The following is a 27,104-nucleotide window of genomic DNA, read 5'->3' on the forward strand; positions in this document are numbered from 1 at the left end:
AAATAATTAATAATTTTAAATAAGTTGAAGTAATTTGGCTCATATGTCGTACTTTAACTGCAAATATATCTGTCTTCCTGAACTATGTTTTGTTCAGAATTTATTTTAATGTAAGAGCCTAATTTCCACATCAAATATCGTATTTCCTTTAAAAAGCAAAAGAGTTGATTTTTACAATAATCCTAAGTACCGGACTTTGTACTAGCTGTATTCTGAGTCAACATTAAGTATCTTTTTGGCTCTTGGAAATAAGATAGACTGTGGGGTGCCAGGGTGGCTCAGTCGCCTGACCATCTGACTTCCACTCAGGTCATGATCTCATGGTTCGTGGGTTCCAGCCCCGCACTGGGCTCTGTGCTGACAGCTCAGAGCCTGCTTCAGATTCTGTGTCTCCCTCTCTCTCTGCCCCTCCCCCACTCATGCTCTGTTTCCCTCTGTCTCAATGATAAATACACATAAAATTTTTTTTAAAAAAAGGAAATAAGATAGACTGCAAATCAATAAATGTTACTTGAGTAACTTACATTAGAAAATGACACCTTAGGGATTTGATCACAGACTTTCCTCACCTTGTTTCTAACGTATTGATGAGTTGCATTGTTGCGTACCACAGACGTTTGGTACACACTCCCCCCCCCACCCAAGTTTCCGTATTGCTTACAGCAGAGGCCTCAGCTGTTCGTAGAGCCAACCTGATGCCTGCCTGGCCTGGCTGTCCTCCCCACTGCTGGCTTCACTGTGTCTGAGCTTTGGCTGATTCACAGGGAACGGCCATGGCCGGAGACCACGCCGTTAATAGGAACGGCATATGGCGGGGAGTCAGAGGCGAGAGCAGTGAGGGTAAGACTTGGGATGAGGAATTCGCATAAACCAATGGTCCTAAGTGGCCTTGGCTTTGGGCCACAATTAGAGTTTTGTATCAATTTAAATGATTCTTAGGATGGAGGAATCATGGACATTCCCCCTGTTTTTACCTGACAGATGTACACACACCCCCAACTGTGAATGTAAACATTGAATTTCATCACCTTATGAAATTTCTGCAAAAATATGAATAGTTCTAATCCTTAAGGTGAATAGAGATTGCTCAAGAGATATTACACTGACTCCAGGAATTCAAAAGAAGGCTGCACTAGGCTGGTAAAGTGCTTGCCTAGTCTGTGTTTCTAGAAATGTACCAGGTATTTTCAGCGTACACATCCCCTACTGTAAAATGGAGTAGCATTAATGTTTAAGGTGTCCAAAGATCAAGCTTATCCTCTGATCAATCCTGGTTTTCAGGTTCTGAGAGCATAAGCATACTACATCATTAGGTTTTTTTCTTTAAGGAAAACAAAAGAATTTTAACGACTAGAACCGTATTTTCAAGAGATATCTTAAGGTGATCTCCAATACATGGGTTTTTTTTAACACCCTGCGCAGCTTTCGGGAAACCACATCCATCTTCCCTAATTGTCCTCTCTCCCTGAGGTCCCTTAGGTCCAGGGAGCGGTATTCTCTTCTACACATATTTGGTGCCTAATCTTTTATGTAGTTAAGCATTCACACTTGTATATTTATTGTCCCAAACAGCAGTTCCCAGAAGGCAGGAGTTTCCCCTTATATTTCCTTTCCTTGCCGAGTTGTTAGAGAGTAAGAACTCAAGGAATACTTGTTGAAAGAGTGGATTAACTTCCTGTTCATTTTGATTTCTTGCAGGCTACCGGCATCCTTCACCGGCCATTGTTGCAAGAACGGTCAGAATTCTGCACACACTACTGACTCTGGTTAACAAACACAGAAACTGTGACAAATTTGAGGTGAACACACAGAGCGTGGCTTACTTAGCAGGTAAAAGCACAAAACAGGATTAATCTTACTGAATCTGTATCTAGGAGCACCTGTCAGCCCTTCATCCAGAGGCTTGCTTGGCAGAATAGAGTTCATAGTCCATAACCACCAGTCCTGCGGTGGTGGTTACAATTTTGAAAGTTTTAGCAAAACACTTCCTTATAGAAGAACTTGCACTACAGTCTGAAATGTACTCCCTTGGTCATGTTTGGTTTCAAGACACCGCATGGTCCCCTGTTTTCTGTCATAACATCTGAAGGCCTCCGCCTAGCACGCCTGGGCCTCCAGCAGTTCTGACTGTCGTCTTTCCCCAAGTTTCATTAGTCCCAGTTTTTATTACCTCTCCTGATGGACAGGCTGTTTTAAGCTCCGCTACTTGCCATCTCCTGGAATTGCCTTTCCGCCTCTTCATATGCCTTCCTGATGCCGTCTGCTTTAGCCAGAAGGCCGGCCCGTCCCCACCGTCCCATTACACCTTCCTCCTTGCTCTTCCCCGGTCTGCGTCTCTCCACTTGGCAGCACTCAGCGCTCATGTAGAGTACGGCTCTTGAGTGCCGTTGTTCAGTGGGAAGCGTGGCCTCCCCGTTTGGGAGACTGCAGTTTGTGGCGACTCTTTTGTTGGAATCATTTGACCTTGGGCAATCATCTAATATCTCAGAGTATTTTTCCTTATCTGAAAAATAGACCGTATAGCGCCTGTCCTGCCTACTTTCTGTGTTTGTTGAGATCAAATGTACATTAAAGCACTTGACAGATACAAGGTACTTACTAAATCTCAGTATATTTTATATTTGCATAGTCCTTCAAAACAGACCATAAACTTTCAAGGTGAGAAGGTCTGTGCTAAGTGGTGTATATTCTTTAAACTTCATACTTTCTCTGCATGTCTGACAGCTGTTACCCTCTTTAGGAGGTTATAAGAAATGTATCAGTTTTAAGTCATACCCTCAATTTGTTAAATTTTCTAATCTTCCTTCTTTTTCCTCTTAGCCTTACTCACAGTGTCTGAGGAGGTCCGAAGTCGCTGTAGCCTAAAACATAGGAAGTCTCTTCTTCTTACTGATATTTCCATGGAAAATGTTCCTATGGATACATATCCCATCCATCATGGCGACCCCAGCTATAGGTAAGTAGACTTCTTTTCCCATAATTACATAATTATAATCAGGTTTCAATTTTCCATACCAGTGGAGGCAGGCAGCAAGAATAATCAAGAAGGTAATATATAGGGGAATGTAAAGATATCCAGGAAGAGTATATAAATCAAAACTCCTTTTACACACATAGTGTCTTATGTGGCTTCATAATAGAAAAGTTTCTCTTCTTATAATCTAACTGTACTCGTGTTGACACTAGTTTGCCTCTGTTCAGCACAAGCCAGTTAAGTAAGGAAGAGATGGTCTTGAAGTTACTGGGTTATAAGAAAGGATCTAGGAAAATCAAACCTGAAATACAAGCAACATCACATGTCTAATGATGGAGAAGTAAGCTCTACAGATTTGTGCACAGACACACACGCCACCACGTTCACTGTATCCCCCTCCATCACACTAAACTTACTTACAAATGTTCTTTGGTAGTCGCATCATGCCCACTGCGGTCTGTGGTTCGGGTCGAATATTTTTCACTTATAGCATGGAGAAATTTCATGAAACTGTGGAGACTTTCAATATTTTCAGTTAAACAAGTCATCTTTACATTTTGGGTGCTGTGCTGACCGTCGGAAAGTTACCTTGTGCCAGCAGAGCTCCTGTCCTTCAGTTTATCAGCGTCCCACTTCTGATTAAAAAGTCTTCCATGGTTTCCCACTGCGATTTTCACAATGTTTGCAGAAGTTTTCCAGGCATGCTGGGTTTTTGACAGTCCTATTCTTCAGTCATTTCTATGATTATATTTCTCTGAGATACGCCCTTTTTGGTATGAAAAGGAGAAAATGAGTTTGCTTGTGTTCTTTTGTCAAAGTACTGATTTTCTTGGTTCTTAAACCAAGAATACAATTGCCTGTTTAGACTTGATTTCCCCTGATTAAAAAATCAATGGGGTACCATTCTGCCGTGCATCAGTGAGCGCCTACTGTGTATAAGACATCGTGGCAAGAAAGTAGGTATTAAGAAAAGTGCTAATTTTTAAGAAAATTTCCCAAATAAATTCAAGAAACAAAGGAAGAAAGACAATATTTCTTGGCTATACACTAAGAGTTTGTGTCCTAAAGCCCTTTAAAATGCAGTTTTAAAATTCGTGATTGCTGTCATTGGGAACTAGGAGAGCTGATTGAGGGGCAAACAGGTTGTCCTTGTCACCATGTTACCTAACTCTTCTCCCTGTTTAAATCTCTCAGGACACTAAAGGAGAACCAGCCGTGGTCCTCTCCCAAAGGTTCTGAAGGGTACCTTGCAGCCACCTATCCAACCGTGGGCCAGACCAGTCCCCGGGCCAGGAAGTCCATGAGTTTGGACATGGGGCAGCCTTCTCAGGCCAACACGAAGAAGTTGCTGGGTTAGTTTATCCAAATTACACAGAATTTTGTATACTTTTTTTTAATGGTCAGATCAGATACTTTCACTCTTGGAAAATTATTTGAAGTTGTTCAAAATTATCAAAACTTCCCATTAAGTAGAAAAATTTTTGATGCCAAATACAAGAGAGTTTGATAGGTCATATAAGCCGTATCAGTTAAGACAGAGGAATGAGAACGGATCTTGAAACAGTTTTTTCTGACTCCTGGATGAAATGCTGTGCGTGTCCTTGTTTTGCTCTGCCTCGGCCAGGCGGCAGGGAAATGGGAATAGGAGAAACATTAGCTACTCGTGAGAAAGCATGAGTCTTGTGGCACTCAGATGCCGGGCCTTTAACGATGTATTTCCCCAAGAGTATCATCTGAGAGCAGAAAACATCAATATTCTGTGAAGCTGTAACTATGCCATTTGCCACCTTTTCTTTAGAAAGACAATAAAGCAAGGTGATTTTGATTACTGTATTTTTTATTATGATAGGATTTTTTTTGACAATGAAGATTGCTCAGTTACATCAGCTTTTGTCAGTGAGACGCACCTAAAATTCTGTGAGACCCTTACCCTTTTACAAACCCTGAAAGTACATCATGAGGGAGCTCACTCACCTCGTCTCACCTCGCCATAGAGGAAATGCAAAGGTGCCCTTATACAACGTCGTCTAAAGTTGTGATTGTTAGTAGAACCCCTTGGGATCCATATTTCAGTAACCAACACCATGAATGGCCCTGTGGGTCTCAGTTATCCGTACAAGCATGTTTTTAAGTATCTTCGGGTATTGGGGAAGTGTTTCTGTTCATAAGGAAAACAGTGAACAAACAATGAAGTGTAAAATAAATAACCTGCCAGTGAGCCATGAAAGAAACAGAAACCGGGAAGGTTAATCACTGTCACTAGACACATAGGGTTGTTACCTTTTGTTTGAGTTTCTTTCTGCTTATACTTTGTCACGGAATAGTCTTCTAGGAGTTTCCTAGTTACTTTGTGTTTTGTAATTCTGGATTTTCATGCTAAGGAAGTTGTAGGTGATAAACTAAGTTTAGAGAAAATGTACTACTGAATTCAGTTAGCCCACATGCTAGATGAAACAGTTATGGTCTCTGCCTCGAAGAGCTCAGTGTTTGGTGGCTAGACTCATAATCAACTGATTACAAAAGCATCCCCAAGTGCCACTAAGTAATAGGTCTTGCTGAGAGGAAACAGAGGATCTGGGGAAATTGGAAAAGGCTGCAGAGAGGAAGTAGCTTGTGGACTGGGTGTTGAAGATTCATGATGTGCTTGCTGACAGGGTGAGGAAGGCAAGTGCTCAAGAGACGGGAGTGATGTGAGGAAGGACAAGTCAGGAAGAGCAGCTGTAGAAGTGAGGGGAGAGGAGGCTGGGAACGAGACTGCGGGAGCCTCTGTCAGACGAGACTTAGTGCAGGTCCAAATAATCCACTTTCACTATTTAAAAAATTGTTTTAATGTTCCTCATTTTTGAGACAGAGGGGCGGGGGGTAAGAGAGAAAAGGAGACACAGGATCTGAAGCAAATTCCAGGCTCTGAGCCATCAGCACAGAGCCCGATGTGGGGCTCAAACTCACCATGAGATCATGACCGGAGCCAAGGTCGGATGCTTAATCAACTGAGCCACCCAGGTGCCCCTCACTTTCACTACTTTAAATAAGAGAAAGAAGGGCATTTCACGTAGTGCAGTACATGATTAGAGAGAGTCAAGCCAAGTGGAGACGGTGCTACTTGGCCATTTGTGGAGCATATCCCAGTATACCTATAATTTAGTGCTTTTAGGCATGCAAGTGTTGTTTTCTAAGATTGAAGAATTAAAATCAAACTTTGATCCCATCCACATTTGGAAAATTTTCATGTTCATGACTAATTCTTGCCACGAGCAGAATTTCTTAAACAGAAAAGGCTGTTCAGAGGTAGTGGATCTTTGCTACTGAACAGTGTGCGCCCCTCTACCCCCCGCGTCCAACACGTACTTGTTGCAGAGCTTGGTTACCCCCAGTGTGGTGAGTGTAATCTCAGGCTAATTTGGACCAGTGAGGTACATCCGGTCCTGAGATGGAAAACCATGGGGCCAAAATTCCTTGACAAGATGGAAACCAAAGGAGAGAGGCTCTGCCCCCAGGGATATGTTTGAGCTTTCTTTGCGTCCTTAAGTGAAAATTTAAACACTTGATGTCCAAACATTTTCTTTTTAGTATAAATCCTATTCACAGACACTGTGGTTAATGAACTGCCATATTCTGTAACTTTTGTTTATAGGAACAAGGAAAAGTTTTGATCACTTGATATCAGACACAAAGGCTCCTAAAAGGCAAGAAATGGAATCAGGGATCACAACACCCCCCAAAATGAGGAGAGTAGCAGAAACTGATTATGAAATGGGTGAGAAACAGAGTTAATAATTGATCTAGATCATTGAAAATAAGGCGGGAGAGCCATATTTGCTTTCCAGCCATTTCTTGGAATCTTGAGGATGAAATCTAGACGCATTTACTCTTCCTCGGAAGATAAGCTTATACAGTCCTCAAAACGGAAGTATTCCTGAAACCTGTATGCAAAGTAATCATATATATGATGTGCAGCGTTGTAAACAGCTAGCCAGAACTTCTGTGTAGGTGACTATTAATTCCGTATGATGTTTATGTTGCTGTTTTAAGTACCTACTAAAAAGCTATTGCATTTTGGAAGTAACATTAAAATATGTTAGGTGAAGTGGTGTCTAGTGTCAATGTAGGCTTACTGCAGCTGACGGTGTTAATCCCCGTGTCACTGCAGAAGCCCAGAGGATCTCCTCGTCACAGCAGCACCCGCATTTACGCAAAGTCTCGGTGTCTGAATCAAATGTTCTCTTGGACGAAGAAGTACTTACTGATCCGAAGATCCAAGCGCTGCTTCTTACCGTTCTGGTAAAATTTTTGACTTTTGGGAGGGAGTTATCCTTGGGTTTTTACTGCAATCTATTCTCAGGAGGCCCTTAAATATCAAAAGGCGTGAAAGGAAGACTGTTTTCTGCTTCTCACCAGAACCAATAACAGTTCAGCCACAAAAAAAAAAAAATGTGTCTGTTGACTTTTTTGCACTTTGGCAGGCTACGCTGGTAAAATATACCACGGACGAGTTTGATCAGCGAATTCTTTACGAATACTTAGCGGAAGCCAGTGTTGTTTTCCCCAAGGTTTTTCCTGTCGTGTAAGTATCTCCTGTTTGTGTTTAAATTTGGATCTGTCTGGACGCCACGTGTTTTATAAAAGCTCAGAAAAAGTATCATCTAGTAATGTTCACTGGCTGGGGGCGCTGTGATAGAGATTTTAGCTTAGAAACCACAGGATTAGTGGGGGCTAATAAAACATTAGTTGACATTTTTTATCTTGTTGATTTTTGTAAGTGCTTTATCGTGGTGATCACTTACATTTCCTCACTTAGGAGCAAACCATGAGACGGTCCATGTACCTCTTTTGGTTTCTTTTTTCCATAGAGCTTTTGTATTTATCCACAGCTCAGTGAAAACAAAATTAACCTTCTATATAGGAGATGATTTTTATTCTCTCCTAAGAGGAACAATCATCTTAACCTCAAAGTATTCAAAACTAAATAACGCAAAGAAGCTTGGGAAATTCTCTTCCTGATCTAGACCTTCTGTGTAGTATCGTTATACCTTTACTTTTGTTTAGTCTTATTTTAAAACTTCAGAATTTTACATAGTTGGCTCTTGGTTATTTCTATTAACAGAGTGTAGCCGGGTTAGACATAGTTAATTTCCTCTTAATTCTGAATAGATCATATGTTCCACACCTTCAGATTAATTTTGTTTTCCTAAATGGATCTGATTCAGCATTTATTAAACATTGATTGATATTCAATTTAGCTTTAACTCCCTGTGTACATATCAACAGTCAGCACAAAGAAATGACCCTAAAACATATCGAATGACAAAAGCCAACCTTGTCTTGAGCAAACAGTCACCATATATAATTAAACGTGGTTATACGACAGTGCTAGTTGGTTGTTTTTACCATATTTTTCTTGATGACCAAAAAGGAAAAAAAGGACAAACCAAAAAAGTAAATTCATACATTTATTATAGAAAATTGGAAAAGCACCAGAAAGTAAAAGCACTCTTCTCCCTTCATTTTTATCACATTGTCCTGGGAAATATATGATGTTTTCCAATGTATATTTTTATTTAACTTTCCTTTAAAACGTTCCTGTGTTTTGCTTTGTTTTAGACACAATTTGTTGGACTCTAAGATCAACACCCTTCTGTCATTGTGCCAAGATCCAAATTTGCTGAATCCAGTCCACGGGATCGTGCAGAGCGTGGTGTACCACGAGGAGTCCCCTCCGCAGTACCAGACGTCATACCTGCAAAGTAAATGACTCGGGAGCGCGGCTGTTGCAGGACGCAGGACTGCAGAGTTCTCTCTGAGGGACTGGCTTGCTCAGACTTCTCTCCCCCTGTGCCGCTTTCTGACCCCTTTAATTGTACATTCAGTGGGTCAATACGACACAGAGTTATGGTTTACAACTTTTTAAGATCAAAATACGGTTTTATACTGATTAGGTTTTAAGTGAGTTTTAGTCTCCCCTGACATTCATTCTAAAAAAAAAAATGGTTTCAAATGTGTGTAGGTTTTAAATGTCATCAACTATATTACTAATTTCTGTTAAGATTAAGAGTGTCATGCTTGTTATAAGAGTAACATTTGATTTGTTGCAGGTTTTGGTTTTAATGGCTTATGGCGGTTTGCAGGACCCTTTTCAAAGGTAAGAAAATGTTTTTTCTCTACTGACAAAATGAAGTTTTTATTCATATTAGTGTACCTGCTCTGAGAACACACAATACTCTGAAAACCAGGATGATGATTCACGATAAACATGTTATTTTTCTAAAATGTTTTCCACCATACACTCTTTCCAAGAGGCAGCACCTTTAATAGGTTTATATATTAGTTTTTACAAGAAAACAACTCAGTTCAAGTTGACTTTTCAGAAGGGTGTGATGAGCGTCTGCAAAGTTTTCCACGCTCGGTCACTCACGTGTTCGATGATCGTCCTGCATACCCTTAAGTGTCTCGTAATCAGAAAGGAGCATTACCTGTGTTTAAAATCTACCTCGTGACCCAAAAGTAATATGATGTTATGTGTCAGTTCAATCTCCGTTCTTAAGAAATTACATAAAGAACAAATTACCTCCTGAAAATATTTTTCCTTCCAAACTGTTGGATTAGATTCATTCTTCACTGAATATATCCTTATTTGTTCCTATTCATTTTTTTCTTTGATTGGCATCGGTTGATATAGTGCTACATGAATGTGTTTTTGATTATTCTATTGATGGTTCCTCTGGATTGGTTGAGATTCCTTGAAGGCAGGACTTCTGTCCCCGCCCCCACCACGTTCCTAGTGTAGTGTCCCAGATACAGGGGTGCTAAACCAATGTGAATTGCCTAAACCTTGTCCTAGTTTTAAGAATTAGGTATTTCATTTTTATCTTGTTCAGTTATTACTGAGTATCTTTTGATATGCAAAGGTTGTGATTTTTAAAATGGGTCTGAGTTCCTAGAAATCAGTATCTCGTGCAGGAACGTGAGTAGTTTGCCCGCAGTCCTCTGCCCTTCCCAGCGTTCAGCGAGTCAAGTATCTACGTGGCAGCGGGAATGATGGTACTCTGCTCATTTTCTCTGCTTCGGAAAACTGACTGGACATCATTCCTGATGGGTTTATTGTCTCAGGATTCATGCCATCTTTGCCTCTGCATGGCTTTCAGTAATTACACGTTCGTTCGGAAGCTGTAGGTGTAAGCCGAATAAAATTCCCAGCATTACGTCCCACGGTAGTCTAGAAATACACCACCACCACCCCCTGTTTAACGCTGCAGAGTACAAAAGAAGAGAAAAACAGTACATTAAGCCCAAAACAAAAATTGAGTTAATCTTTTGTGGCTTCAAAGGGGATTTACAGAAAAAAAGAATGGAGCTAAAATAATTTCCTATATTTTCCATTACAGCAAACCCAAATCCCAGACTATGCTGAGCTTATTGTTAAGTTTCTTGATGCCTTGATTGACACGTATTTGCCTGGAATTGATGAAGAAACCAGTGAGGAGTCCCTCCTGACACCCACCTCTCCTTATCCTCCTGCAGTGCAGAGCCAGCTTAGTATCACTGCTAACCTTAACCTTTCTAATTCCATGACCTCACTCGCCACTTCCCAGCATTCCCCAGGTTAGTAAATGTAATCTTTATATGAATTTGAGCAATACTATTAATATACCAACAGCAGGACTTCCCTTGTTATCAGATTATAGAATATTCATAGTAGATTTTGCTCCTTTTGGTCATGAGGTTTATCTTACATTTCTCCTTTACCTTGTAGCTGACTTGAACTTTGTTATTCTATAAAGCTTTCTACTTTCATAATAGTTATTCGTGAATGAGACAGTGAAATGTTTAGTGTTCACATAGTGTTCGGAGGTTGAGTTTGGGCAGAAGAGCAGGCTCTCAGGCACCTTACCCAGTAAGTGAAGAGAATTAGAATTCCCCTACGAGATATCCTAGCCTCGCCCTGAGGGCGGCTATGTCTCTGATCCAGCTTACCGTGTCCAAAAAATACACAAAGCGTGGTAGTGCCCCGCCTCCCTGTTGCCAGCCGCAACTCAACCGCCCAGAGAGCGACCTGAAAACCTGTAAATTCACAACCAGAAAAAAGCCATCTCCAGAAAATAACATCTTAAAGCTCATAAGTGTTTTCCTTACCGTGGAGTCACTCTTCGGTCCACACAGGAGGAGCGTGCCGGAAACACGCAGCCAAGAGGGGGATACCCTGAGGAAGAGCAGCTAATAGCTAGAGCAGGGCTGAGACACAGGACGGCAGAGCTGGCACACCTACAGACTCCTGGGCTCCTTCTGTGTCCCAGCGACTGTTTTCTCGTGTGGCTCTGGTCCGCCCTAGGGGTGTTACAGCAGAACTGAAGCCATTGTCTATGACGATGACCGTGGGTGGTGAGGGGAAGCTTCTGTGTGGTCGTGTGTTCTGTTCAGAATGCTAAGCCTCTAAAATGGTGGAAGTTCAAAAAAAGGTTTGCATTTAAAGTTCCATTATCTGAAAACTTTACTTATGAAACACCTCATTCTATAAGGAAAGGCTACTATACATCGTTCTTTTTTAGGTGTTCACATGGATTTTCTTTTTAAAAGCCAAGTGATACAGTCCTCCTATTTTGTGATGTTCGAGACACATAAATAACCCCTAGTTTATAATCCCAGTTTTGCCTGAGTATTTACACATACATAATTTTGAAGGCCTGAAAGACTCAGCAAATATAATATCCAATTCATATTAAAAACCCCCGTATTAAATAACCTGTATTCATCTATTAAACTCTGGTCAACAAGAAAACTTTGGTTAGCAGAGCAAATAAGCGATTTGCTCCAGCATTTCTCTATCAGTCACCTGACTGCACTTAGTTTCTTTTTTCCTCCAAGAAATAAAAGAAATCTGGCCAACTTCCTTCCACATATAACCATGTTCCTTTGCCTTCTGTCATTTATTCCATAGGACAGGGTTTCTCCAAGTGTGATCCCAGACCAGCATCAGCATCATTTGGGGGCTCGCAAGAATGCAGGTGCTGGAGTCCCCCCGCCCCCCCCACAGACCTCCTGCATAAGAAAGCCCACAAGCGGGGCGCAGCCAGCAATCTGTTTCAACAAACACCCGGGTGACTCTTACGTACACTGGAGTGTGGAAGGCACTGCCCTAGGGTATGCCTGTGATCTGGCCCCATTATCAGTGTTTCAACCATTAAAGCCAGGGAAAAACTCAAGATATACTATCTTTTAGATACCACAGCCACTGAATTCTTTCCCTCACCACCACCACGCCCTCTAAATCTTAGCATTTTGGAACTAAGGAGAACTACAGAGATAATTTAGTTCTAGGCCCACAGGGGTTGGGGGTGTTGGGGGCATTGAGGTTTAGAAGAGCGGAGGTAATTGCTTGGTCACACGGTTCTTCTCCAGAACCCAGGCCAGCGCTGGGTCTCCCCCACACGTTGCTTCCAGATCTGTGACCCAGCCATCATCTCCCGTCCTTCCCTTCCTCTCCCTTTTTCTTTCATTTTTTACCGCTGGCCCCTCACTTCCATCTGCCTCACCGGAGTCCACCACTCCTTGTCCCCTGCAGGGCTTTCTGTCTTCTAGGTTCTTATTAATGACAATCAGAAAGTGTAGACTGTACGGTCCTCTTGTTTTTTTAAAGTGTGTCTATTTTGATCAAACTTTTGCCTCTTGGGCTACTAACGTGGTGTTGAACCTGTCAGAATGATTGTTTGTTTTTATATTAATTCTTTTTTGTTTTTTACACTCGGACTGATTGTTAGGGAGATCTTTTACCATCTTTGCCCACTACTGGAGACAACAAAATAATCAGATGGAGAATAGAGGTAACAGTACAGGCTCCCCGCTAGGCGATTAATGGCTTCTATCCTGTATTGGTTGTTTAAAAAAAGTCTTACCCTGCAACCTCTTTTTAGAAATGTGTATAAAAATTAGAGAATAGTATGTATGGTTTTTGTTACAGTTTTATACTTGCTCTTAGCCAAAAGGCTGAGAAACGATTTGGGGGGAGGGGTTGCAGTTTTAAACCAATAGTGTCACTTCCAGGAGGTCTTCAGATGGCTGCTTGGTTGAACTGCCACACTCTGGAAACCTTTGACTAGTCTCAAAGGAAACGGAGGCTTTAGAAGCAATAGCATTAATGAAGTAGAATCATGGTGTTCGGCAGTTGCTGGCCCTGAATTGCAAATTCTGTGTCCTTGGTTTTCCGGATCCATTTACCACATGTTTTTGGAGAAGGGGGGTATCTTTTCAGTAGTGATTTCACTGTCCAGAGAAACAACCCATTTGTATCTTTAAATTGTGAGCTCATCTCCATGAAGGGATTCTGACTTAGCTATGTATGTAATTACTGCACTTTTGTCTTTTGCTCTTCTGGAATACCTCTCAAAGAGTCCAGACTTCATTTGTAATAAGGTAGATTGTTTTTTATCTCTAGCTACATGCAATCTTATATTCCTATTCCCTCTATTTGTCATGGAGTGGAATTTGCTGGTATCAATGGGCTGAAAGAAGTGATGAGTCTTATCCAGATTCCTAACTCAGCCTAGCGGTTCACCATTGCTATTTGGCTGTAAGAAAAGCAAAATATTTCCCTCTCACTACTTTCATTAGCCAAGTCCTGAGCAAAAGTATTTAAGGAAACTCCATGTCACCTCATGACGTGGAGCACAAATGTGGCTTGCCACCAGATTACCCAACAGTGAATCTGCGCCCAATCTCCTGAGCTGTAAACAGGTGAAGTCTCTGTTGGCCTGCATTAAACAGTCACGTCGTGGAGCTGCCTAGAGCTCAGCCCTTCACCGCAGACTGCCCTGGTCAGTCAAGGCACTGCTGTGTAGACCATTGTTCCTTAGCAGGGTCAGCCACTTCGCTGTACTTTCTTTTTGGTCACCAGCCAGCATTCTCTGCTGTCAAATCAGCTAGAGAAGAGACGCATGAACTCCCTCCTACTCCCAAGTACTAAACCTCACTTCAGTAAAACAAACTCAAAACAGTAATTCATCAGCCACCAGCCCTTGAGGGTGTGGTGGTCATTTACTTACGAAAAGCAATTGCCTCTGAAAATGCATTCTCCTTAGCTCACTGGTCTATCCCCTTTGCATGAGGAGGATTATTTAAGAAATCTGTATTTTAAAATGTGTAAATGGCTGTTTTCTGACTCCCTCCCTTGTTGGAATTGAATTTGGCATCAGCGGAGCCGTCAGTGGAGTTCAGTGCCTGTAAAGTTGTATTAACTGGGGACCTTTTAGCCAAATGGACATAAAACTCTGTCTCTTCAGAATTTCCCAAATGCCACTAAGAGACCCCTGAAGAGAATTCATAAAGTTTACTTTCTGATATATAAAAATATTCCAAATTGATTTTGTAATGCACTCTTAGGTCCTGAGTAGTAGAGCTGGACATGAATGGAAGAACCAGGATTAGAGCCAGAAAATCAAGTCTGTCCACTTAACAATGCAGGAGTGGGGGATGGGGGAGGGAACTCTCTCTGTCTTGCTTAAGGCCAAGCAGCGGCTCCCGCAGGCCAGGAGCTAAGAAACCTTTTTAAAGCCGTAATTCTGAATGCTTTATAACCATTTCCAGTGCGGTCTCCTGGCATCTTCTTTGCACGTTAAAGAGCAAGTGTATTCCAAAATAAAATCCAGATGGAATTAGTACTCATTAAAAAGAAATTAAATAGACCCACTTCCAGTGTATTAAAATTTAACTTATTCTCTGCCAAGGTCTCCGAGTATTTTTCACACTGTAATTTAATTCAATAAACATTGGAACATCCCTTTGGAGGATGTCCCTAGGCACTCTGGGACACTTAAAGATGAGAGAGACCCTGGTCACCAGAGACGGGGCAGTTTTTGCCTGTGGATCTCAGTATTGGGTTTTGAGCTAAAGTTTCTACTCCATTCTAACAAATTCTACAGGTAAACAGCTCTTTGCTTTTAAGTGCAAAGTTAGTACTACAGTGCTCTGTGGAAAATAACCAAAACTCCAGATATTTGTCGTATGGAGATTCATTGTTTACTACGTGCAAGGAACTCTTTCGACCTAAGGAAGCAGGCGAGCGGGTAGGACTGGCCGCAAACAGATTTTAGACTAAGAGGGTAAAGTGGACACAGATGACTGTTTTGATTTGACCTCTTTCGTGGGACTTGCCATGCTGTTTTCTGACGGATCAAAGGGACATTGTTTGCAAGAATCACGGAACAGTCACGACAGAACTTTTATTACATATTTTTGACCTTGAAAAATGTGAGGTGTGTGTTATTCATTTTTTTTTTTTTTTACCAAAACCAGCCTACGATCTATTTTAAATGTTTTTTGCTAGAAAAATCATCTTTTTCCACCTCCATTAGCTTATTTTACTGTTAGTTTTGGAGCATGACTTTTTTAGAACAAAAACCTGTTCGGTTGAGTTTTTGGTTGGGTTTTTTTTTTTAATTGCCCCTTCCACTCTTTATCTTGGGACTGTGTCCAAGATTGTCAGTTACTCACTCCCTTTCCTTCTGAAATGCAGAGCTTTCCACTGGGACGCTGGGCGGCTCAGCGCTCTCAGGCCAGTAGCACTGATAGCTATTTGCACAGTAATATTGTGTCAAAACCATTCCTCTATGCTTAGTCTTAGCTCTGAGCAGGTAACATTCCTGATGTGTTTACCAGGTTTAAAACGCCTCCCTCTTAGAAGAAACTTAGAGGCCTCTATCTGGGGACTACTTCACAGCTCTGAAGCAATTTTAATGTTGTAGGGAACCGCATGTGCCTTCCCAGACCTTTATTTGGCATTCTCTCTTCATTTTTTTTCCTCTTTTCTTTCCGTGTTACTATCCTGTATTTAAGGGAGAAAAATAACTTCCAGCTGAGCAATTGCTTGGTGTAATTCCTGCTAATTTTTTAATTTTTTAGTTTAATTCCTGATTTAAACTAAAATTCTAATGGAGGTGGTAAGGTTAGAAGTTCCAACATTTATTTACAGAGTGTAATATCTAGGAAATTAATGCTCAGTTCAATAATTCAAAACCGATTTCTTCTGAAAGCCAGGGGACATAGTAATCATCCAATATCTACTTGTATTTCACCTTTTTAAAAGATCTCGTGGACGTCACTCACTTCTGTTTTTCCTCCCGTTCCGTGCTAGGAAATCAGGGCCCAGCAACTTTTTACCTTTGTTTCATTCAGGTGGTGGCCTCTGGGTTTCTGTCACCTCAGGGGGCTTTACTCTTGTGTCCTCTGAGGGTCAGAAGGGTGAGCCGGTGCTTAGGGGCCCGAGAGAGCCTCGGAGGGGTGCCCCTAGGAGCTGCTCCCTCGTTTAAAATGTACCCTGTACTGGTGCAGGGCGGGTCCTGTCTCCATCTGAGCAGTCTAGCTGACCATCGGAGAGTTCTTCCTGGAATGCCAAGACCAGATCCTTCACCAGGGTCTAGAGAGGTTTCCAGATGTCACTGTAGAGAGCAAAAGGAAAGAATGCTGCCAAAATTCTCAAACGTGCAAGTCAGAAACCAAAATGCCGGAACTGGGCACCATGATCGCTCTGTCTCATTCTAACTTGGCTTCTCCAAGATGCTGCACCCTGGTATAAATATATTGCATTTTTAATTGATTTTTTCCTACAAATGACCCTCCAGGATGGTTATATTAGCTTTGCCTCTGATCTTTAAAACAGCTCTGCTGTGGAGTTAGGAATTGGTGACGCCACATCTACCTGCTTGTAGAGTCGGGTCACCGAGGAGGAAGAAAAGACACCTACAAAAACAAAATTGAGAGGAAACTTAACTTGAGGGTAGAAGCAGGCCATCAGCCCCTCACACAGCGTGGAGGCGTTTGCCTGCGGGTCCTGGGACGGGGTCAGGCGGACCTTAGCATTTTTAACCAAAAGGAACATGTGCCCATTCAGGGGGGAAATGAGGAAATTCAGAAAAATAGAAGAAAAAAATCACCATAATCCCACCACTCTAAGATAACATTTGACTGTGTTTTATACATTTTATAAATGTTTATTGACATTTTGGTACATCTCTGTCCCCATTCCTTTTCTTTAGGTAGCAAAGGTATAAAACTTTATAGTTTGCTTTCTATCCTGAACATTTAACCGGAAACAAATAAGGCTTTTGAATGTTCATTTAGAGGTCCGAAGGGTACTTGCTTGACAGAAGACAGAATATCCTTAGTAAATCTTTGAAGAAACCTTCACCCTAGTGGCTCAGTCTGTGACCACAGCGTCTGTGACTTCTATTCTCGGAGTAGCGGTGGGCAGGCCCTGGTCCTCAGACAGAAGCAGGGCCCTTGCAGCGCAGTGAGCACTGCCTTCTCCCTGGGCTGGCGGGTTGCTGCCGAGAGCCACAGGCCGTCCTGGCGTTTGCCCACGCGGGGCTCCTCCTAGGGGCCACCTGTCTCCCCCATCCTTCCAGACTCTCCTCTTCTTAATCCTCCTTTTGCCTGAATCTTCCTTTCTATTAAGGATAGGACCCCAGATAAGGAACTGTGGACTTGAACTCATAAGCCCCATGCAGATTTAAGGAAATGCAAGGTCATGTGCACTAAATTCATAATCATTTCGGATGCAGAAAGCTAAAAAAAAAAAAAAAATACTTTTGTCTTTCCCACTCAAAATACGGCACCACACCCTCGAGGTCAGGGGTTGCATGTTTTATGGCTCTGAATTACAGCCGTCACATTTGAAAAGCGAAGCATTCAAGGGGTCCCTGGGGGGCTCAGCCGGTTGGGCATCCAACTTTGGCTCAGGTCATGATGTCTTGGTTCGTGGGTTCGGGCCCTGCATTGGGCTCTGAGCTGACAGCACAGAGCCTAGAGCCTGCCTTGAATTCTGTGTCTCCCTTTCTCTCCCTCCCTCCCTCCCTCCCTCCCTCCCTCCCTCCCTCTCTCGCTCTCTCTCTCTCTCTCTCTCTCTCTCTCTCTCTCTCTCTCTCTGACCTTCCTGTTCTCACACTCTGCCTCTCTCTGTCTCTAACAAATCAATAAAAGTTAAGAAATTTTTTTTATATATTTTTTAATGTTTTATTTATTTTTGATACAGAGAGAGACAGAGCATGAGAGGGGGAGGGTCAGAGAGAGAAGGAGACACAGAACCAGAAGCAGGCTCCAGGCTCTGAGCTAGCCGCCAGCACAGAGCTTGACGCGGGGCTCGAACCCACGAACGTGAGATCTGACCTGAGCCGAAGTCAGAGGCTCAACCAACTGAGCCAACCAGGTGCCCCAAGAAAATTTTTTTAATGGAAGCATTCAGTTCAACCCATATTTACTGAGAAAGATATCAACTAGATCTTAAAGGAAAAGGAAAATGAGTAAGAAATGATCCTTCCTTTTCTGGGTGCTCTTAGTCTAGTAGAGGAAATAAGGTGAAGGCACGGGAGCGGGGAGGAGGGGGGGGAGGCGCGGAGTGTAAGAAGTACAGACGCCCGCTAGAGCAGGAGAGAAGGGGGTGGTGCTGGCAGGAGGCGGCAGGAGGCATCAGGAAGGAGATGAGAAAACGTGGGTTGGAGGTGTCTCTTGGAGACCGGCAAGGCACTGAGAAGAGCCTGCGCCAGCGCACCCTGGAGCTCAGGGCACGCTGGAGACCTGAGCCGCCTTCTTTCCGTTTTGTTATTGTTGTTTTTAATCACCTGGGAAGACGCAGATGAATATGCAGCAGAGAATGAAACTCCCCCAGAATTCTGTCACCCAGAGAAACGCTCTCTGAACATCATGGTGTGCTTTCTTCCACTCAGCTTTCTGCACTGCGGTTAGAACAGGACAGCAAGGAGCTGGCCCGCCTGCCCGGCTCTGAGGGCGGGGGTGGCGGGCACCGTCTAGCCCAGTGCACGCTCTCCTAAAGAAATGCTAGCTAAGGCCTGCGTTCCTTTGGTAAGTTCAAGACCACAAACTTGTGGAAATCTGGCCTTACACTCTGAATTGAATCCGGGGCCAGATCTAAATGATGTGTGGCACCTAAAAGGTCATCACAAATTCATTTCCTTTTCATGAGCCAATAAGTTAGATGTCTGGATCTATGTCCATTTTCTGTAACACAAACACTTCTTGACTTGAAATGGTGCTTTGTCCAAAAATGAGTATTTTTTGATCCTCAGATTTCATGTTTATTTTAAAAAGCAAATGGTATGATAATAAAATAAAAATTACCTGAATTAACACTATCCAAAAATAACATATCTTGGCAGATGTTTTCCCAGCCTTTTTTGGGTTTGTTTTGGGTGTTTTGTTTTTCTGCATGTGAGGTTCCCCTCCCCCCACTTCTAAATTACGGTCATCTTTCTGTAGCCATCAATATCAACCAGTACTTTACATTCTGATACAAATTGCTCAGATGCCCAGCTTTCTGCTGTCCCACCAAGGTATGCCAGAGGTGGGTATAATCAGTCATTACTTTGATAAATTTTCTTGGAGCATAACCGAAAAGCACACAGATCAAATTTACAAGCTAGTGAACTTTTAAAGAAGTAAACACTTAAATTACAAATCCCACATCTGGATCAAGAACAGAACATTACAGCACCCCAAGCAACTGCCCGCACTCCCCTTTCCCGTTACCCAGGTAACCACTGTTCTCCCTGATTTGTAACCTCTACTCATCTGATGGGTAAAAACTACGTTGATTTTTGCTTCCAGTTACTTAAGTCAGTGCTTGGACTATTTCTAAAATTCGTTGTAGGGCCCAGTTTTGGGGGCTTGAATCTCCTCCATGAAAGAAATGAATGGCACTCATTTTCAGCGTGGGGCATGAAGTGATTTGTCACAGTTGAAAAGGTTAAAGCAAGGAATCTGCGGGGGGCGCCTGGGTGGCTCAGTTGGTTAAGCGTCTGACTCTTGATTTCCACTCAGATCATGATCTCACAGTTTGTGAGTCTGAGCACATGCCGGGGCTCTGTGCTGACAGCGAAGAGCCTGCTTGGGAATCTCTCTTTATCTCTTTCTGCCCCTCCCCCACTCATGCTCACTCTCTCTCTCTCTCTCTCAAAATATTTTTTTTAAAGATTCTATGGTATAACCCTTGTCATATAGTCCCAGTAAAGATTGAGTGCCTTTGAGACAGTCACCGTGATTTTTTTTTAAATCTTCCTTTCTTTGAAATGACAAATTTCAGGGGCGCCTGGGTGGCTCAGTTGGTTGAGCGGCCGGCTTCGGCTCAGGTCATGATTTCACAGTTCGTGGGTTCAAGCCCCGCGTCGGGCTCTGTGCTGACAGCTAGCTCAGAGCCTGGAGCCTGCTTCCGGTTCTGTGTCTCCCTCTCTCTCTGACCCTCCCCTGCTCGAGCTGTCTCTCTCTGTCTCTCAAAAATAAATAAAAGACATTAAAAAAAATTTAAAAAAAAATGACAAATTTCAGTGTCTTCTGCAACCTGAGAGCCATGAGGCTAGAAGCTGACCTCTGCTGGAAGCTTCTGGTACTGTCTGGAGGAAGGGTCTAGTCTTCCCTGACAGCTGCTAGCGTTTCATTCAGCTCGAGCTCGCCTGCCGCTCTGGCTTTTCCTTGCACCTTCTCATTTTTTTTCCTTATGCCGTTTTTCTGCTGTGGTAGCACATTTCGCTTAACAAAATGTGAAGTTTTGTGTGTGGCAAAACCTTTGTAAATAAACGTCCCAGCGACTGTTACGATGAAATACGCAAAAACAGTTTGCCAGGTTGTGCCCCCTTTGCACGTCCTAAGATGCAGCCCCGGGGCCTGGCACCAGAGGAGGGGGAGTAACCTGCTGCTTCTCTTCTCTCCAGGGATCGACAAGGAGAACGTCGAACTCTCCCCCACCTCTGGCCACTGTAACAGTGGACGCACTCGCCACGGATCCGCGAGCCAGGTGCAGAAGCAGAGAAGCGCTGGCAGTTTCAAACGTAATAGCATTAAGAAGATCGTGTGAAGCTTTCTTCCTTTCCTTTTTCAAACAGACTTAACCTACTCGCACGGGCTCGTCCCTCGTGACCCCTCACCACCGTGCTGTGACGCGCACTTCCCGTCTCACGACGAGCCCGTCCGAGTCTGCCGTGTTGCCAGATGTTCAACTCTTGGAAGGCATTGCCTAAATCTAATGCTGCTTTTTCTTTAACTTTTGTCGTTGTTGTTCTCCTCCGTTTGGTGGGTCTGGTTTAAGCAGGTGTTCAGAACACTGCGAAGTAAGCGGGGGTCAGGACGCTCGAACTGAGAACATCCCAGCTGTGAGAAAGGATGAACCGTTGAGGGCTGCTACCACTGGCCAGCTATGAAAGCCATTTGCACAGAGCTCTGCCTTCTATGTTTCCCCTCCTTCATCATACGAAGTAAAGTGTTAGTCTTATTTACACACTTTGCAAGCTAGCAGCTTACGGGAGAAGTAGTACTATAACCCCAGTATGTTTAGTCTGACTTTTAGCTGTGGACTTTTTTTTACCTTACAAAACCGAAGGAACCGCATAGAGGTCAAGCCTCAGTGACTTCACACCATAAAGCCACAGGCAAGGTGCTTTGGGGGTGGCGGGACTTAGTATTTTGTAATGAGTTCTTAAGAAATACTAACACTTGAGTATTAGCAATAATCACCGGATAATACGCATAACCACGTATATCTTAATGCTACCGAATTAAAGTGACGGGTTCTGAGGCCTTATTCCAACTCAGCCATCCAAACGAGTTTATTTTTTTTCTCCAGTTGATTATCTTTTAACCTTTAAATATGCTAAAAGTTGGGTGGTTTTGTTTTCATAAGCCAAAACTATACTAAGTCTAGTACAGATATGTTTCTCCCCCTTCTCTTCTTTCCTAAGTAATTCTGAGCAGGGTAATCCGTGAACAAAGTGTTGGAAATTGTTCCTCGAAGGTCATCTTCATAGATGTTTGCATTAGCTCCGTAGCAAAATGGAATGGTACGTGACTTTTAGACTAGCTGATGCTCTTATTTTGTTGAATAATTTTTCCCAGAAACACAGAGTATGGTGTATATCATCAAAAATCTCCTCGATGACATGTATTTTAAGTGTCTTGTGATCTCACCCCCTCCCCTTGGAAACAAAAATCAGGAATCTTTTTAGCAGAACATTTGGGTTCTATCTGATAGAATTGCATTTAAGCACTGGGAAAGGACAGGCTGGCCTGCGTGAGTGGGACAATAAGGAACCTTAGCAGTTGCTGCTACACTGAACGCTACGGGGCGTCCTGGCGTGGGAATCTGAATGGGAACACAGACCCAGGCCGGTGCTGGTGCCCGCAGTGTGCAGAATGATGGGACTCGCCCAGCAGGCCAGTAGGATCTGGGTGTTCCGATTTAGAACTGACCCATATTTATTACGAAAAGATATCGTCCCCCACTCCCAGGTTCCCTTTTCTGTTCCGATGTGATGGCTTTGGGAGGGGCACGAAACCTAGGAGAGGGGACCCCCTCTAGTGCTGTTTCCCGAGTGGATTTCAGTAAATTAAATTCCACAGCTAAATCGAGAGATAATGGTACATTGAAGTGTTCTGATTTTAATAATATAACACATTTCACATTTATCCACACAGTAACAATGTAATATGTTAATGTAAATAAAATTGCTTTTGATATTCAGAAATAACAAGAATTTAATTTTTTTTAATTTGTTTACAGTCTCCGAAAAGTAAGAACCATTTGCCAAAATAAAAGGAAAAAAACACACTTTAGTATTAATAGTTATTTTGACATGGAGTTGCTGGGAAATATGGAAAACAGGTGCAGTGAACTGAACTTGTGTTTATGGTAGAGGCTGCGGCGGTGTCTGTAGTCACAGCGCCCACGTCTGTAAAGACGCTAAGACTAGAACTGAGTTTAGAAGCAGATCCTTTGCAAGCCGGTGCCACCCTGCTGTTAAGGCGTTGGTTCTCCCACGACCCAGTGCTTCTGGGAAGGTGTCGTGGCTTCTTGGCTCCTGGGATAAAAGGCAGATGTGAGCCTTTAATCCTGTGGCTCCATGTTTTTCCTCTTTGTTGGTTGGTTTGGTGCATGTCGGTGGGTATTTGGTTACACTATTTTGCTTCTCCCATCAAAACAGAGAAACTGCAAAAGATTTTCTGTTAAAAACAGTGATGTTTCCGTAACAAGTTTTCCAGGTAGGAGACTTCTTAAATTTATTCATCATCTCCCTCTAGTGTAATGAATGGAATGAATTACTTGATGTACCTCACGAAACGCTCAGCGTTGCACAAATCAAAATCGAGCCTCCTTTGAACTGCAGAAGTACTTTTTGATCAGTACGTCCCGGAAATATGAGAACTCACTAAGGTTTAAAATTTACCTTGTTTAGAGAACTTGTGACTTTTGAGGAGAACCTAGCTTTCCAAGTAACTAAAATGAACACGAGCCTATGTCTCGCCAGTACACTTCCCCCTGAGAAAGGAAACCCTCTTTCAGGCCTCCTACCGTGATCTACACAAGAGAGCTGAGGCCCGGACCCACTTTGCGTACCCCGATGCGAGTTCTACAGAGAACACTACGAGTCATTTGTCTGGGGCTTGTGGATGTCTACCCGGACTTTCTAAAGAGGCAAACATGACCCGTCGCAGAACCCACCCGGTTTATCGCTACCCCCGCCGCAAGGGGGCGCCGGACTCGCCAACACGGAGCCGCGGTTCCCTGGCTCTGGGGGAAAGCGGCGAGGCTCCGCCCCTCGCCCGCCCACCCCTCCCCTGCCCGGCTCAGACCCGCAGCCCCGTGCCCGCCCCGGGGAGCCGTCAGCCGCCACCCCTAGTCCCCCAGGCCGCGAGCTGGCAGCCCTCCCTCCCTGCTTAGTGGGTTTTAAGCCTTTTCCGTTTAGTTTTGGCTTTCTGTTTGCTTTCTCATTTTGGTTTCCACCCCTCCCGGCCCTGCCGGCATCATGAGGCATGGCTTCTTCAAGGTTATGCAATGGACTTCTAAAACAAAAATGCCCTCTTCGGTGTCAGCCACACACTTTTTTTTTAAAGCAGTATATTCACCTGTACATAGTTTGTGTAAAATTTGACAGAAAAGTATATTTACTACACTGTAAATACGTGACGATATATTGTATTATTTTGCTTTTTTGTAAAGCAGTTGCTGTACATGGATAACAAAAATTTGATGATTCTCGTGTTAGTATTGTGAACTCCTTCCTGCGACTGCGCTACGTCATTTAAGGAAAATGCTGTGTATTGTAAACTTACGTCGTGTATGATAACTACTTCCTCTCCATCCGGGCCCAAGGTTGGGCGCCGCCTCGTCTGCAGCCTTGTGAACACGGTCCGCCGGCCGGAGAAATACTGCCCGAGGGTCAGAGCGGGTCTTCGTAGGGGCGGTTGTAGAAACCCATTTCAGACCGTTGTTGTTCCCGCCCGTCCTCCCTGTGTCTGTACTCCACACACACCCCTTTTTTTAAGTAAAATGTAAATTCAATCTGCTCTATGATGTGGGGAGTTGTTTAATTTCTTCACATGCCTCAGCTCTGTTGTCTCACGTCCCGCCCCCATGCCCCCCACCCCACCTCTCCCTGATCTTTCTAAAACATCAAGGCCATTTCCTTTCTTTTGAGGGTGCCTTGGATTCTCCTTCCTCCCCCAAGCATGGGCAGGACCTTTCTATCTCCAGAAGCTCTCTGAACTAAAACTAAAATAATTTTGGTGAAATGTGTAGGGGAGGAAAAAGTTCTCCAGCCTTTTAGGACCCCCAGCTGGGTCTGAAAATTCACCTGACTGGGACAGCTTAACAGAAGAAAGCGCACAGCACAGATCATCGGTGGACTTCTGACACGACACAGGAGCTTTCTAAGGAAACGAAGACTGGAAGGAGGAGCTGAGCCCGGGCGTGTCTACACTGCGTCGGACTGATGGAGAGGGCAGTCACGGAGAGGTCGAGGTAAGTGTAGTCAGCTGGGGAGACCGAGTGAGGCCTGTGTGTTTCCACGGCCCTGTCGTTGAAGATAGGAATGCTCCTTTTTTCTGGGCCTAGGGAGAATGCCTCTCCCGGGAGGGGCCGTGCCCTGTTTGCAGGGGAAGAGGGCCGGGGCCAGGTCAGCGAGACGGCCTCCAGCATTTTCTCCGACTCCTTCAGCTTAAAATACCCAACATGGCCAAGGCGCTTGTAGTTTGGGCTTGTACATCCTGAACCCCTCCAGTGCCTTTTCGGGACATCCCAAGCTGAGGGGTGACTGTTCTCTGGGATGAGCCAGCCTGACCTCTTTTAAAATGAGCAGTTAGGGGCACCTGGGTGGCTCAGTCGTTGAGCGTCCAACGTCGGCTCAAGTCATGATCTCACAGTCCATGGGTTCGAGCCCCGCATCGGGCTCTGTGCTGACAGCTCAGAGCCTGGAGCCTGCTTCAGATTCTGTGTCTCCCTCTGTCTCTGACCCTCCCCCGCTCGCGCTCTATCTCTCTCTCTCTCTCTCTCTTTCTCAAAAACAAATAAACTTTTAAAAATATTTTATGGGACGCCAGGGTGGCTCAGTCGGTTAAGTGTCCCGCTTCGGCTCAGGTCATGATCTCACAGTTTGTGGGTTTGAGCCCCGCGTCGGGATCTGTGCTGACAGCTAGTTCAGAGCCTAGAGCCTGCTTCAGATTCTGTATCTCCCTCTCTCTCTGACCCTCCTCTGCTTGCGCTCTCTCTCAAAAATAAACAAAAAACACTTAAAATATATATTTTAGGGGCACCTGGGTGGCTCAGTTAAGTGTCCAGTTTAGCTCAAGTCATGATCTCATGGTTCGTGGGTTGGAGTCCCACGTCAGGCTCTGTGCTGACAGCTCGGAGCCTGAAGCCTGCTTTGGATTCTGTGTCTCCCCCTCCACCCCCCCCATAAAGGTAAATAAACATTTTTAAAAATTTAATAAAAATATTTTTAAAAAACAAACAAACATGCCTTAACCCCAGAGCACCCGAAATAGGGGTACTCTATCTCTGAGTCTGGCCCAAAGTCAAAGTCCAGTGAGAAACTGATGGCAAGGGACGCGCCCTTTTCTGAATTAGTAATCTGCGAACTGAAGGCAGGAAGGAGCCAGGTGATCTGCGCTTCAAGCAGAAACACCCCTACCACCCCCTATACGTCTATCCAGAGGCAAAAAAAAATTTTTTTTTCATTAACAAAATAGTCCATTTCTGAGTTTGCAGGCATTCATTCCCTCACAGCGGAAAGAAACATTGATCGGCCCCCTTGTTTTCGCAAATGAACTCCAGCATCAGCAGCTCTGGAAGCGGCGCCGTCCAGGCACTGCGTTCTCTTGGTTCTGTGACAGCTGCTCTTTCACAGGGTTGTGATGGAAGGTTCCAGCGCTCCGGCTAGACCCTGAGCGTCCAGCTACAGGGATTGTGCCTGTTTGAGGGACTCAGCAGATGGTTGTTGAAGGGCTCATAAGCCTCTAGGTTCTCAACGAACATAGAAATAGATGTAATGGCGGGGGGCAGATCTTGGGGTGGCTCAGTCGGTTGAACGTCTGACTTCGGCTCAGGTCATGATCTCACGGTTTATGGGTTCGAGCCTCACATCGGGCTCTGTGCTGACAGCTCAGAGTCTGGAGCCTGTCTTCAGATTCTGTGTCTCCCTCTCTCTCTCTCTGCCCCTCCCCTGTTCACGCTCTGTCTCTCAAAAATAAATGTAAAAAAACTTTTCTTAAAGAAAAAAAGACCCTATTCATAATAGCAATCCCAGTGTAAAATCCCTACCATGTCCTGTGTCTACATAATAAAGACCTACCGAAAACCGTAATCCAGGTTTTGAGATTTCGCGTTTCCGTAAAACTTCCAACGTGTAGTCTGCCAACTCATACCTTTAGAAAAAAGCAAAAACATTTTTAAAAAGCCTTTTTCTGGGGCGCCTGGGTGGCTCAATCGATTAAGCCTCCAACCTCGGCTCAGGTCAGATCTCACGTTCGTGGGTTCGAGCCCCGCGTCAGGCTCTGTGCTGACGGCTAGCTCAGAGCCTGGAGCCTGCTTCCAGTTCTGTGTCTCCTTCTCTCTCTGACCCTCCCCCTCTCATGCTCTGTCTCTCCTGTATCAAAAATTAATAAAACATTAAAAAAAAGCCTTTTTCTAATGGAAAAGCCATTTCCACCCCCAACGAGTAGGGGGAGCGGGAATTCTTTAAGAGGAAGTAGTTTTGCTGCCTAAAAAGTCACGGTGTTGTCCTCCCACGCTGCCCGTTCGGCGGCCACGCTACTCCGCAGGCCGGCATGGGACCGGCAGGTCGGAAAAGAGAGCTGAGTAAATGGAGAG

General features: G+C 43.9%; 1 protein-coding gene across 9 annotated transcripts in view; it reads left to right on the forward strand.

The window, feature by feature from the left end:
* Positions 1–24,306, forward strand: part of NF1 (neurofibromin 1) — a 289,146-nt gene extending 264,840 nt beyond the window's left edge. For 5 of the 9 annotated variants that reach the window (XM_029926741.1, XM_029926738.1, XM_029926742.1 and 2 more), the window contains 11 exons: positions 1,699–1,830; positions 2,821–2,956; positions 4,169–4,326; positions 6,609–6,731; positions 7,125–7,255; positions 7,438–7,538; positions 8,576–8,718; positions 9,067–9,113; positions 10,357–10,573; positions 11,907–12,109; positions 20,680–20,768. In XM_029926741.1, the coding sequence (XP_029782601.1) occupies positions 1,699–1,830; positions 2,821–2,956; positions 4,169–4,326; positions 6,609–6,731; positions 7,125–7,255; positions 7,438–7,538; positions 8,576–8,718; positions 9,067–9,113; positions 10,357–10,573; positions 11,907–12,070 (1,352 nt within the window). In that variant the 3' untranslated portion in view covers positions 12,071–12,109; positions 20,680–20,768. Of the gene's footprint in view, positions 1–1,698; positions 1,831–2,820; positions 2,957–4,168; positions 4,327–6,608; positions 6,732–7,124; positions 7,256–7,437; positions 7,539–8,575; positions 8,719–9,066; positions 9,114–10,356; positions 10,574–11,906; positions 12,110–20,679 lie in introns of all 9 variants that reach the window. The other 4 variants (XM_029926740.1, XM_029926744.1, XM_029926746.1 and 1 more) reach the window with 2 other exon arrangements.
* Positions 24,307–27,104: the final 2,798 nt, after the last annotated feature.

This window comes from Suricata suricatta, chromosome 17 (genome assembly GCF_006229205.1).
Source record: "Suricata suricatta isolate VVHF042 chromosome 17, meerkat_22Aug2017_6uvM2_HiC, whole genome shotgun sequence".
In the NCBI taxonomy this organism is placed as follows: Eukaryota; Metazoa; Chordata; class Mammalia; order Carnivora; family Herpestidae; genus Suricata; species Suricata suricatta.